The sequence below is a fragment of the Marmota monax genome, unplaced genomic scaffold (genome assembly GCF_021218885.2).
Source record: "Marmota monax isolate L192 unplaced genomic scaffold, Marmota_monax_Labrador192_F-V1.1 WCK01_AAM20220418_F8-fsc00107, whole genome shotgun sequence".
In the NCBI taxonomy this organism is placed as follows: Eukaryota; Metazoa; Chordata; class Mammalia; order Rodentia; family Sciuridae; genus Marmota; species Marmota monax.
In genome coordinates, this window is record NW_026693761.1 from 1,644,365 (window position 1) to 1,658,918 (window position 14,554).

Below are 14,554 nucleotides of genomic sequence, written 5' to 3' on the forward strand. Positions count from 1 at the left end.
TGCTGTGACTAAAGGACCTGACCAGAACAACTGTATGGGAGGAAAAGTTTATTTGGGGACTCACGGTTCAGAGGACTCAATCCACAGACAGTAAACTCGATTCCCGAGGGCTCCAGGTAAGGCTGAACATCATGGAGAAAGAGTGTGGCAGAAGCAAGTAGCTCACAAGGTGATCATAAAGCAGAGAGACAGAGGTCTCCACTTGCCAGATACAAATATATACCCCAAAGCCATACCTCCAATTACCACTCAATTAATCCCATCAGGGATTGATTCACTAATTAGTTTAAGGCTCTCACAACCCAATAATTTCCCCTCTGACCCTTCTTGCATTGTCTCACATGTGAGCTTTTGGGGGACACCTCACATCCAAACCATAACAAGTAACACCTGTGAAAAGAAAATGAAAGGTGTAGGATTTGGCAGGAAGACATATCAGAGCATGATGTCAACCTAACAGTCTCCACCAAGTCATTAAATTGTTCTCCTGTTGGGTGGAAATGACTGGTGCTTTGTACCCACAGTTCACTTGGTTATTGGCAGAGGTTGTACTATGAATAGCATCATCTCGAGTAGAAATCTGAGGCAAGCACCAAGAAATCTAATAGCTGGAGGATGCCAGCAAACCCCACTCCTCAAATTGGACAGAGTTCTTTCTTGAAGTAAAGTCTGGGCAGCATATATCTATGTCTTCCTCACCTCCTTATGCACAAACTTGTACCTGGAAGAAGCAGGGTGACATGAAAGCCAAATATTTCTCATTAGCATCTGCTACTTCCATCCCAACCTGCTATAACTCAGATCGCCTTTGGCAAAAACTGCAAAGGGAAAATGTCATTTGAAGAACTGGACTCTTCTTCACTTGAGTTTGTAAGCATCCCAGACAATTTATGTGAATTTCTCTTACGGGGAAAACAAAAATCTCTTCAAAAGAGGAAACAAGTTGTCCACTTCTTATATTTACTGTCTCAGTCAATTGCAGAATGATGATTACATGTGACTGTGCCTCACGGTATTTCCCCTTAAAGTGGGTAAAGAGGAGTAAGAGTGGTGAGTCAATGTTTTATTTTCTCTTGTGTTAAGGGAAAATTTGCTCTTGCTGAACTTTTCTCATAGAACCACAAGAATTCATCAGCATCTAGCAATGCCCAACAACCCCAGGCAGGCCAGTCAGCCTCACTTAATGAGGTTCTTGAGCTTTGCACACAACAGATGCAAAGAGGAAAACTCTCAGGAAGATTTTTTTTTCCATTAAACACAAGATTTTTATTCAGTGTGGGGAGACTTAGGGAGAGAGGGAGACACTGGTGGCATTTGTTACTTGGTAAGATATTTAAAAACCTCAAGAACAAAGCTTTCTGTGAGGAGACTTCTCTAATGAGAATGGATGTAAAGATTTCTTACCTAATTGAGCAGTAATGACTGAGGTGCAGGCCACTTCCCTGGGATTAATAAAGAGCCAGGGAGTTGACAGTTTAGGCCATTAAACTCAGCTGGTACTTAATCTTGGTGAAGGGCACAGTGCCAGAATCATATTAATAATAGTGTAAAATAAGCCCAAAACAGAGACACAAGAATTTACTCTTTTGAGAAATAATTTTAATTGGCAGTTAAATACCTGACATGAGGTTGGGCAGTCTCATTCCATTTAGAGTGTCCTCAAGCATTGGGCTGTTAGAAAAATGAGAGGGACGGGGACCAGTAGCATTATCAAAAGTAGTTCCTGTGCAAGCACAAGTAGACAGTTATTATCAACCCCCATTCTGAAAACAACACTAAAGATGCTGAGTTGATCTGGAAGCACTGTTTATTATGAAGACACACATTAATATCATTACCCGGAGTATGCCTCCAGGAAAAGCAAAGCACCCCTCATTCATAACACCATAGCTCAAAAGATTTTACATTAACAGAAATGCCAATATCTCAATAAATCAATAATAATTGGGTTTGTATATGCTACTCACCTGTCAAGAAAAAGTTACTCAGTTTGCTAAAGAGTCCCTTACTTCTATCTTTGCTGTGCATGGGAAAGCCCAAACTGCAACAGAGAGCAAGCAGAAAATTAGGAAATGACAACTCAACTTGCTCTTCTACTAAAGTGGCACCCCCTTTCTCCACAGAAAAGTCTTAACTGGGCTTCTCTAGAAATCTTCACCCAGGCTGATTTTGGGACTGTCAGCAAAAGAGTCTCTGCGAAAGAGTTCAACGTGGATAAACTTCCTATTTTCAGGTCGCCCTGTTTTACTTGGCCACTGGCCAAGAAGATACCAGCACTCCAGTTGCTGGACACCCCCTTAGTAGTTTTTCACAAACTAATCCAGTAAAGTACTTTGTAGAAATGTGCAAACAAGGCTTCTGGCCATGAGCTGGGCTTCACAGAGATGTCTACATTTTTAAGATAAGTTACAATTGGGCTCTATGGTAACAGTTGGCAGGGGGAGGAAAGAAAAGAGAGAAGAAGCTCTCCCTTTCTCTGGTGTTGTCTTTGAAGGGTTAACTTGCCCAGAACAGTGAAAGAAAAAGCTGATTTTATGTGAACTTCTGCAGACTATGAACTTCTGAGCTCCTCCCCTTACATACTGGATATAAAACTCTGAAACTACCTGAATTCGGGGTTCAGAGGATTGATTGATTACAGCAAAAGCTGTGCCCTCTGAACCTGGCTGCAGCCAAATAAAACTGTTTCCTGCTATCTTCGGTGCCTTGCCTCTTTTGCCCCTATAACACTACCGTAGTGGCTTTTGCATTTTTAAGGAGTTTACCAATGTGTTTAGTTAGTCAACGTTTTCTCCTTTATCTAGCAAGTGCTGTTTATCTTGCCAAGCACTATGAAAAAATCCAGGACTGCAAACATGAGTAAGGTAGAGCCACTGTCAATCAAGAGATTGCAACTAGCAGCTTCGTCACAAAGCTGCTTGGGGATCAAAATTTCTAATCATGCTCCTCCTCTGGGCATCTGGATTCCATAATCATTGTCTTAACCTACACTGAAGCAAATGGTTGCTATGGCTTCATCTGCTCTGTGAAATCACCTATGCTGTAATCAGCCAATCAAACAACAGCAATAATATATTAATTCAGTTAGTGGAAAACTACCAAACTGTTACCATGTAATATCACAATTCTAGGGACTGGAGGTGTGGAGCTAAGTAAAAACAAATCTCTGCTTTTTTTATAGGATAGTCAAATAATAGAGAAATAAGGGAAGTTGATGCCTAAGCATGTTATAGGTATAGAAAGGTAGGGTGGGAAGAGGCACACAGGAGGGAATACCCAAACCAATCACAGTAGTTCAAAAAGATGCATTAAGGAAGTAACTCTGAACCTTGAGTGCTATGATCTGCATGGCTGAAGCCTAAAGACCAGCAAGGGACAATGGGGGATTATAAAGACACACAAGGGCTGGGATTGTGGCTCAGTTGGTAGAGTGCTTGCCTAGCATGTGTGAGCACTGGGTTCAATTCTCAGCCCCACATATAAGTAAATAAATAAAGGTCAATCAACAACTAAAAAAAAAAAATTTTAAAAGACACACAAACATTTACAAAAAGAAAGCTGGGACCAGGTGGTACACTGACCTCTGATGGAGGAACAAAGACACAGAGCTCGCACAGCTTGTTTATTATATAGGTTTTATTATCATAAGGTTATTTATGGCAAATTTTCTGAAAAGCAGGTAGGTTGAAGGTCACGGCACTTGCAAGATGTTGTAGTTATCTTGATATGCTCAGAATTCTCTATTACCCTGCAGCTGGTGTCTGAGCTCAAGGTCAAGACTGCTATTGCTCCGAACCTTTGCACAGAACTTCCTTAGATAGGGCATTATCATAGCTCCTAGGCAACCTCATCCTGCACCTTTGCATAGAAAGTTCCCAGGGCAAAGCGCAGGCATAACTCCAAAGCAGTCCAAGACCATGGTCCAAGTCATGCTCTCCACAGTTGAGGAAACAGGAGATATTCTTCACACAAAGGTACATAAAGAGCTTCCCAAGCAACATAAAGAAAAGGGGGATGCAGAGTGAAGAACTGAGGACAGTCATAAAAAATAAGTGATTCCAAGGACACTCTGTCTCTGCTGCATTGTCTCAACTGCCTCACCAAGGTAATCAACACTCTCCATTCTTTCAGCAAAACCCTGCCGCAGTCTAGCTGGGCACAAAATAACTGAGCTGCCACACAGCCTTTAGGTTCAAAACAGGAACTCCTTTATTTTCCACACTCCCACAAACGCCAGGCACGTGGCCTTCTCCCGGGACACACCACACCAACTAGAAATCCCTCCTCCGGAAATCCCTCCTCCCGCACTTCCCCAACCAATGGGAACTCTCCGGGAATCCCTGGGAGAACTCCAAAGTAGCAGGCCAAGGTGGACAGCAAGGGTCTAATATACAATTGAATACACAGCTTAACATAACCATTATCATCTCAATGGCTTGCTGGCACCTCTCAACCACTCGTTCTGGCAAAAATGCCATGCGTCATTCCGACTGGCTAGGACTCTCAGCAAAACCCCAACTAACTGAATATTGTGACTAGAAGGACAGTCCCTTATGAGCCTGTTCATCTCTCCTCCCACTTCTTGCACCATGTGAGGTGTTTACTCCCAAACCAGTTTCTGCCTGTTATACTTATTATTAGAATGATACAATTTAACTAACATTAAAGAGTTGTTTCTCTGAAAATTAAAAAAAAAAATACCTTGGACAGACTTATATTTTTTTTTCCAGTGAGTCACTAAAAACCTGTCCTTCATAATGTAAACTAAGGATATTGTGTCCAGCTAAAACAAACAAAAAAAGAAAGAAATATTTAAAAAGAACGTGTCCTTCAGCTAGAATTGAGCTCAGAGATGCAACTATACAAAATGAAGGATGATTATAAAAATCCCTGCAAGAAGATTCTGCCTCAGATTGCTTTGCTGGTGTCTCAATTTTTCACTCCAATTTAAAGAAGCCCAATGAATGGATGAAGAAGCTGGAGGTAGGTATTTATAATGGAGTTTTTTTCTGCCATAAAGAATGAAACTATTTCATATGAAGGAAAATGGATGGAACTTGAGAGCATTATGTTAAAAAATAAGTCAAACTCAGAAAGTTAAGGGTCAAATGTTTTTCTCCCGTATATGGAAGCAATAGAGAAAAAAGGGAGGGCTTATGAAAAGAGAGGATACTGATTATTCCTTTCTCAAACTTCTTCACAGTCCCCTAACTAGTCTAAATGGTAATTCCAGTGTTGGACCTACCAAATTTATTCTTCTCATAATAACTAGAGAAACCTAAAACATATGTTTGAAGATGTAAGTGTTCAGTATGTTTTCCTTTTTTTTTTTTTTCTTTTGGTGCTGGGGATTGAACCCAGGGGCACTTCACTACTGAACCACATTCTAAGTCCTTTTATTTTTTTATTTTGAGACAGGGTCTCTCTAAGTTGCTTAGAGCCTCACTAAATTGTGAGGCTGGCTTTGAACTTGCAATCCTCCTGCCTCAGCTTCTCAAGCCACTGGGATTTCAAACCAGACATGCGCCACTAACTATGGTAATGTTCAGTATTTCTCACAGTATAAAGAGGAAACCTGAAAGACCCTTTTATTGTCATGTGAGAGCCTAAAACATCTGGACTCTTGTCTCTTTGGTTCCATTTCTTGTCAATTCCTAGCTCCTATTTTAGGCCTTCTCAATGCCAAACTGCTATCATTTTGTACAAACAGCCAGGTCGTTTCTCATCTCACTTTTCTGACCTTCATAACTTTGTTCATGGTCTTATCTGTGCCTAGAACTGATGTCCTTTAACTCCTTTGCACCTGGCCAATCCTTTCTGAGCCCTAAGCATTCAGCTCAGCTGTGCCTCATTCGTGACTGCTCCCCACCGTACCCATAATTGTGCTCCTAGCAGGAACCTACATTCGTGTTTATCCAGCACTCTCAAAAGAAGCATTAAAGTCTGCTGGGAGTCTGCTTTGGCTTTTCTGAGTATTATAGTTTCCTAGAATCTTTTGCAGAGTGAAATTTAAAAACCAGGAGTAATGCATGAAAGTAATTAAGGCTTTAAAGTGTACCCTTTGTTCCCAAGGTCCTGTTAATTATCATTTAGGAGCAGCTTATTTGCAATGTACTCAATTACATAGGTAACTAATTAGCTTTTTACTGATCATATCTAGCATCATTTGCTTAATAGCAACTAACAAATGCTGCGACATAGTACCATGGATAGTCTACTCCCAGAAATAAGCTTATTTAAGATTAAGCTCCAGGGGAAAAATAGATTTTACCAAAATATTCTGTAATTGTTCATAAAGCCACTTAGATCTAGAGAAACATCAGTTAATTTTCTCATAATTTTAAAATTAAGAAATAACTAAACAAAAAGAAAATATCCAACTCACTCCAATGTCCATTTCATTCATTCGTCCAGTTCCTTCCTTCCAGGAAAATCTTCATGACATTCCTACCAGATCCATCACAACCCAGAGCTCTCAGGGCCCTGCCCAAGTCTGATCGGTAAGAACTTTTCTTTACAACCCAGAACATCCATGGGAGTTTTCTTCTCCAAGCTTCTCATATTTTTGTCATAGTTCCTATGTATTTGCCAAGGTTTCTTATTGTTATTACCTGTAGAGAAACAAAAAAAGGGCAGAGACAGAGTATAGATATAAAGACTGGGAGGACCGCATACCCTTTTATGAGGGATCATACCATGTGAATAGTCAAGGAAAGCTCCTAAAGAAAGAAACAGAGCTAGGTATTGAAAGATAAATAAGAATTCAACAAGCTAATAAATGGAGGGAGGTCATCACAAGCAGAAGGCATGCAAATCTGGAAGCACAGATGTGTGATCAATATGGTGTTCGATATTAAAATGCCAGCTAAGGACTTGACAAGAGGTAGTCATCTGGTTTGTGCTGCTAACAGAATACCAAAGCCCGGGTAATTTACAAACAGAGATTCATTAGCATACATTTCTAAAGGCTGGGAACTCCAAGGCCAAGGCTCCAACAGGTTTGGTGTCTGGCAAAGCCATTTTTTTTTTCTTCCAAGATGATGCCTTACAACTGCCTGGAGTCTCACATGGCAGGTGGAAAGGCAAGGGCCCAAGAGAACAAACCCAGTACTGCAGCATTAGGATTTAAGTTTCTAACACATTGATCCTGGGACACATTCGGACCTTAGAAGTAGGCAAGGCCAGGTCATGGAAGGCTGTAACGCTTTAACCTGAGAATTTCAAACTTTGTCGTGTTAGCAGCAAAGATCCAGAAGCAAGAACCTCTCCAATTCTCTAGAAGAATACAGGCAACTTCTATGGGTAGAGTAAACATAAGAGGCCGAAATATAAATAAGGGCATCCTGAGTAGGGAAAGGGTGAAAAGAGAAATCGGGACTTATGTCAGTACAGTAGAGATTAAAAGAAACACAATTAGAATTTTAAAATAAAGGGAAAAGCACAGTCAATGTGATGGTGGTCATCCAAGAATCTGGGTTAAAAGCCTGGCTTCACTTCTAATTGGCTACAAAATCATAAGAAAATATTCTCACCTCTCTTAGTTTACTGATCTATAAAATGGGGAAATTATATTATAGATTCTGTGAAATTTTAAAAAATAAATGCTTCTACACATTTAGAATGTTGACAAGGACAAAACAATTGCTTATAACATCCCTTACAATCAGGTTCAATATCATACAAAAGCCTGAATTAAGAGTATTACGTTTCAAATCATGAAGTCTAAATATAGTTAGATCAGATGTCCTCACTGAGGAGATAGTGACATGAAAACTCTCTGTACTACTTTGTAACTTCTTGTGAGTCATTATTCAAAATAAAAGTTGGTTATGCTTTGTTTTATTTTGTTTTGTTTTTAAGAAGTGGGGGCTTTCCAACTGCAGTGACAATTCATTCAATGTGTTTTTGAATAACCAGTATGTGCCCTACACTGCTCAGGATGCTGGGTTCCCATCTGTAATGACATTCATAAAACTCATTTTCTAATAGTCACAAAAGTAATTAACCAAGTGACAGTATAATTTTCAGTTTTTGTCATTTCTCTTTAGCAGAAACATGGAAATAAAAATAAACCGTTGAAAATGGAATTATGGTTATCTTACCTTCACACCCAAAGATGCACTTTCTTTTGTTCAGCTGTTCAATTTTCTGAAAGCTTCAATCCAGTCAGATGCATTCTGTATTTCTGAGTAGGGTTTTTCCCAATCCTCTGAGTACAATTGCACAGAAATCACAAGTCCTATCCCACAGAGCTTAGCAGTGTTGCTCAATAGAGACATGATTGGAATTTTGAGCTGAACAACTTAGTAGAGGGTACAATCCATTCTGTTTAGTTGAGGACAGGATAGGCACCTGAATCCAGTGTGCATGTCTTTATGACAATAAAAAGACCTAATTTCAGTCCCCATTCATCTGCCACTGCAGCAAGGACAGGGCACCCTAGAGTATAAATCATCTGCACAGGCTTCCACTGGTGGCCTACTGCAGTCAATCATAACTCGACAGTCACAAGTACATACCCTGTATTCTACCCATAATTCTCCCTTCTTTCATTGTATAAAAATCTCCATTGACTTCTGTTTGCTAATTGTTCAGCCAATTACTTTTGTCACAATAGTGACTCCTCCCTTTACCTGCTAGTTCCTGAACACAATGAATCTAAAGTGCCCTGATTGCATGCCTGAAATCCTAGCAGCTCAAGAGGCTGAGGCAGGAGGATCACAAGTTCAAACCAGCCTCAGCAAAAGTGAGGTGCTAAGCAACTCAGTGAGACCCTGTCTCTAAATAAAATACAAAATAGGGCTGAGGATGTGGCTCAGTGGTTAAATACCCCTGAGTTCAATCGCTGGTACCAAATAAAAGAAAAGAAAAAAGTGCCCTGGTGGCAGTCATTGCCTTTAGTTCTGAGACCCTCACTATCTCTCCTTGCAGGAGTAGACCAACTTTAAAGACCAAGAACTCCAACCTACAGAGCACAGAGATATACATAAGAAAGCATGATGCCCCCATGGGTCATTGGGAGTGATGTTAATGTTGAGTCCATTCCTTCCTCTATCCTCTGGTTCTCAGACCTGTGTATACCCTAACCTTCCAGAGCATTATCGTTAAGCTGGCACCTCATATGTTCGTTCAGTAGTCCATTCCAGAGCTATCAGAGGACAGATTATTCTAGATGATACAGTACATGGGTTTTTTGGTCATGAGCCTAATCCTATACTTCCTTCACTATGAAGTGGGTCCTCTGATCAGATATTATGTTGTTTGTGAATTTCCATTCCAGTTAAGAAATCAGAAAAGTCCCCAGACAGTAGCAAATAGTGTTGATTATAGACCAGAAGACAAAAAAGCCAAGTTCATATCTTGAATAAGTGTATCAGTAGAAGGATGGATGAAAGGCCTTTGCAGAACAGAAGTAGCCGAATGTCAACTTGGTACAAAGAAACCAGTTGGTCTCCTGATGAAGCTGTCCCTTATTGGGGGCTTGATGTGGACCTCTATTGTTGGCAAGTCAGATTCAAAGATATCAGTAGCCAGATTAGTCATGAGAAAAGGTGGACCACCATACTGACAAATGAATAGTATTCCTCTCTGCACCATGGCCACTCTATTCAGGTGCACATTGTGGCAACATTGGAGTGACCATTGAAAAAGCCTAGATAATATCAACTTGGTCAAGTCATTTTTTCCCATGCACTGCTTGCAGCTTCAGCCATTGGGAAGCTCTCCCTTCTTTGTTGTCCCTCAAGGCTACCCTGAATGCAGCTGTAATGCAGTACCTCTATTTTTTTTTTTTTTTTTTTTGCAACAGAATAGTGACGAACCTTTGTCTTCAGCTTAAACACCATAAATATGAGTGAAGCAGTGCCACTGTGAAACCCTGGTGGATGATATGGGCATCTGAGCTACTTGTTCATTGCCTACTCATGGCAATCTGGTTTAGTGTAGACTTCATATATGATGTACTATTCCCATTTTTATGGTTTAGATATGAGGTGTTCTCCAAAAGGTCATCATGTATGAAGTAATACAAGAATGTTCAAAGGTAAAATTATTGGGTTATAATGATCTTAACCTAATGTGTGCATTAATCCATCTGAGGGATTAACTGGGTGGTAATCATAGGCAGGTATAGTGTGGGTGGAGGAGGGAGGTTATGGGAATGTACCTTTGGGGCTTATGTTTTGTTCTTGTAGGGTAAAAATCACTCTCTGTTCTTGATGCCATGTCCTGAGCAGCTTTCTTCCACCACATCCCACCACCTTATCTTGGTTCCTGAGCAAGAGTTAGCCATCTGTGAAACCATGAGCTCCAAACAAACTTTCCTCCTCTAAAATTATTCTTGTCAGGTCTTTTGGTCACAGTGACGAAAAAGCTGACTAAAATACACATATTCTGATGGATGGCTATTGGCTCTGTCTGACCTGACAAATTAGTATATCTAACAAAATCTAGCTCATATGATCAGTTCCAAATATTGTTGGTGCCCTGATATCAATAATTCTATCTCTATCAAAGCTCAGAAATATTTCAGGAACATTTTTTAAAAAGACATTAATTTTAGTCTACAGTCGACTTGGCCTTGTCCAGAGATCTAGGACATGCATTTTGATTCTCCCACTCAGGTGTCCATCAACTCCAAACTACACCTTTCCCCACTGACATCTCCAACACTATAGATTCTGCCATATTATCTATCTCAAGTAGGACAGTTATTATACTGCTGTGCACACAAGCTATGAAGCCCTTTCCTGCTTCAGACCCCTCCAAGCTGTCAGACTTTCATGCCATCCAGTAAATTAATCAAAGTAACATTCCTAGATGTGCAATGTGTTGTCTCCAAAAATTAAGGAACCCTTATTGAAATCTTACTTCCTTATTTAAGGTAGGAAATGTAAGACACAGTAATTTATTTATTATGTGGGAATAAGAGAGTGGATATTCTCACAGCCCCTCACTACTGAGTCACTCAAAACTTTACTGATAGGACATGTTCCTGAATTTTCAGTTTATCTCCCAACTTCCTGAGGGTATATTTCTTATCAAAGCCTCTAATATACTAGACATCTCTTTCTTGTCCTTCACAGTTATGTCATCAATATAAAGGGATCAAAGTGATATTCTGCAGAATTTTCAGATGGTCCAGGTTTCTTCAGACCCTATTATGACAGATCTTAGGAGAGTTAACATAGCCTTGGGCAAAATAGTAAATGAATAGCACTATCTGTTCCACATGAATGAAAACTCTTTCTGAGCCTCTTTTCTGATCAGATTAGAAAAGAACACTCTTGCTAAATCAATTCCCTTGTGCCGTGTACCTGAGACCATACTCAACTATTCTAGTAAAGGTACCACATCTATTACTACAGGCACAATCAGGACTGTTATTTGTTTGAGTTTGGGTCTGTCTATAGTTATTCTCCAGGATCCACCTAGTTTTCTGCAAGGACCAAACTGGTGAATTGAGGACTTCACTTTGACCTTCCTGATGGGGGAACCAAAATGGGGTTACTTGAACTGCCAAGTACATCTATTCCAATTAATCATTCAAGGACTGGAGGAATAACTAAGGAGAATGACTGCAGACCTCGTGGACCATCCTATTGTAGCCAGGATTTTATTTATTACCTGGCCCATAAGATTCTGCTCTAACAATGAGGCCATAATAACACTCAGATCTCTGGGTTTCGTGTCTACCCAGATACTGTGCCTAACAGTCTTCAAAGTGTCTGTGTCTTCCTCTTTCCCCAGTTTATAGTCATGCAAACAAATGCACATAAGGCCCTCTGGGAAGGACTAGGGGAATCATACAGTTCATGCCACAGTGTTGCAAGACCTGTATCTGTAACCACTTCTCCTACTACCTATGCTGGCCTGTGATGGAAGCACCACTGAGCTGTTTAGTAAAGCTGGGGTCCCTTTCACCACTTTTGGTAGTCTTAATGAATGATATGTGCGGGTTCTCAAACCCTCTTATGAAAAAGATTTCTTTGGGGGTCTTCTGGCTTCATAAAGTATATCTATGCCCATTTCTTTTAACCATTTAGTCTTTACTATCTGTGGGAGCAACTTCAGAATTTCCATTTTGTTTAAGAAGGACCATCACTTTCTCCAGGCTTCTAAAAGCTACCCTAGAAATAAACTTGCCCTGCCTCTGTTCCATTCTATGCCTGAAAAAGTCATTGAATTCTTGCTTCTCCAGTCTTATGTTCCAATTCTAACCATCAATCAATCAGCAGATAACCTTTGAAGCACTGGTTTATAAAAGATTCTGGGTCACATAGCCAGTTAGTGGTATCTGTCATGGAAGGAAAAGAGGGAATTTTTAGACCACCATCATAGTTTGCCATTTCTTTTGTAGACATCTGTACAACTTGTATAATCTGTAACTATAGGATTGAGTACAGGCAAGCTGCCCACGGAAGAACAAAGTCCTTGACCTCTGCCTCAGTTCCCTTATAGTGTAACCAACCAATTTAATTAAATTGATAGATCATGCACTTCATTTTTTCCAAGCACAGATGTCAAAAGGAGGATAAAGCAAAGGAACCTGAAGTTAGGGAGATAAGAAGACTAAGTTGTAAAATAAAGAGTGTAAGGGGGGCGGTGGTATGGTTCCAAATGGTAAACATTTAGCTTTTCTCAGTTTTGCCTTCTTCTGATTCTCACACGGTGTTTGTTTGAAATAGGACTAGATCCCCTAAAACTCTTCCTCTGTGATTTAAAAGATCAACTCTATGATTAGTTTGATTCCTCTTCAGTCATTGCTGAAATCCTTCCTAGGTGGTTCCATCTGAGTTGTAACAAACTCAAATAAGAAAAGTCAAGGGCCTCCTGTTGGCCGTAATTTTTGTCAGTTGCCATCTGATAAACCAAGAGAAAAAGAAGATCTCCCCAGGAATTCATTTCTACGGCAGTATAGCCATGAATATGAGAAAGACTGCAATTAAGCACTGTTTTGTTTTGTTTTGGTTTGGTTTGGTTTGGTTAGACTCTTTCACGGGACTGATCAACATCTTGACGGATATTATTTGGCGATTCACTGGAGACTTCCTTGCACCTGACCTGGTCTGCCGAGTGGTCCGCTATTTGCAGGTATGTAGCACCTTCCAGATGTGATGGGACAAACTAACACCAAAGTTAATATGTGGGTTTTTCCTAAGGAAAACAACATAAATTTTGCACTTCTATGCAACAAACTACTCACTTCCTCCTAGGAGAAAGAACAAGCAAAATTTACAAGAGTTTTTTAATGTATTTCTTTTGTTAAAAAAATCATACTTAAAGAAAACACAAATAAGCAATTCCAAGAATAAAAAGTATTCGATATATCAAGCATTAAGTAAAAGTTATGGGTCAGTATTAAAAATTGTGACATATTATAGCTAAATAATCTCCAGAAAATTTGTTAATTATATCTATGTTTTGCCTTCAATCCAACCCAATACTGGTTACTGCTTCTTTAGAAAAATTTTGACAGTTTGTTAGAAGATAAGCACTAACTTCTTATATAATTGCCAGCAAAATGCATTTTTAAAAATATATATTGACATTTATTTTCTTTTTTTAATTTAAATTTTATAAAATTATATTTTATTGTTGACATTTCTTATTCTAATTTTCTACTTGAATTTCTTTTCTAAACTGATTATCATCCCTTTTCAATTATTTTGTAACTAGGATACTTAATATTCTCTGATTTTTGCTAAGATTCATTTTTACATTAAAGATATCTATACTCTGCCTATAAATATGCTTCAATGTAAGTGACATGTATTATACTATATAATTAATTTAAAATATTTTATGTAGCATATTTGCATTATTAATACAACATGTATGTATATAATATAGATAAAGACAATTCAATAGCATATGGAAAGAATGGACCATTTAATAACTAGTGTTAACATTGATGTGGCCTGTTTCTGATATCTTGAAATTATTTTCTAACAATTCATTTCTACTCTGATCCCAGTACTTCAGGTCTAAATTATTGCAGCTGTGTAGCTGTATAGTGCATTTCTGGAACTCCCTACTAGATGCCACGTTTTGGCAGGATTATTTAGGATTTTTGTATCTGTATTCATTAAAAAATTATTATTTTTATTTGTTTCATCATTTTTATGAAATAAATTTAATTATAGAGCTTTTTATTGTTTAGAAAATGAATAGAAAATATTTCCAATTTTCATCTTCTTGTTTGCTCTGTATATAACCTTGAAAATACAGTAATTGTAAAAGCCCCTACCACTATATGAGAACAGTGCTTTCTTGAGTAATTTTAAAAAAACATTCAATTTCTTCTTGAGGATTTGTACCTCCTTGTAGATAAATGTGTTTCAACTGCTTACTGTATTAGTAATCAACTGCTGAGATACAAATTATGGCAAAACTTAGTGGATTAAAACAATAAACACTTATTATCTCGCGGTTTCAAAATGCAGGAAAAGAGTGATTGGGTAGGTATGGATGAAGTTTTATCATAAAGTTCAGCCAGATGTTTCATGAACCTACAGTCATTAGAAGGCTTGACTGGGGCTGGACACTTCATTTG

General features: G+C 38.9%; 1 protein-coding gene across 2 annotated transcripts in view; it reads left to right on the forward strand.

The window, feature by feature from the left end:
- Positions 1–14,554, forward strand: part of Npsr1 (neuropeptide S receptor 1) — a 188,123-nt gene that overhangs the window by 123,079 nt on the left and 50,490 nt on the right. The window contains exon 3 of one of the 2 annotated variants that reach the window (XM_046460636.2): positions 12,989–13,092. The exons of the other annotated variant lie outside the window; for it this stretch is intronic. Within the exon in view, the coding sequence (XP_046316592.1) occupies positions 12,989–13,092 (104 nt within the window). The remainder of the gene's footprint in view (positions 1–12,988; positions 13,093–14,554) is intronic. 2 annotated transcript variants of the gene reach the window in all.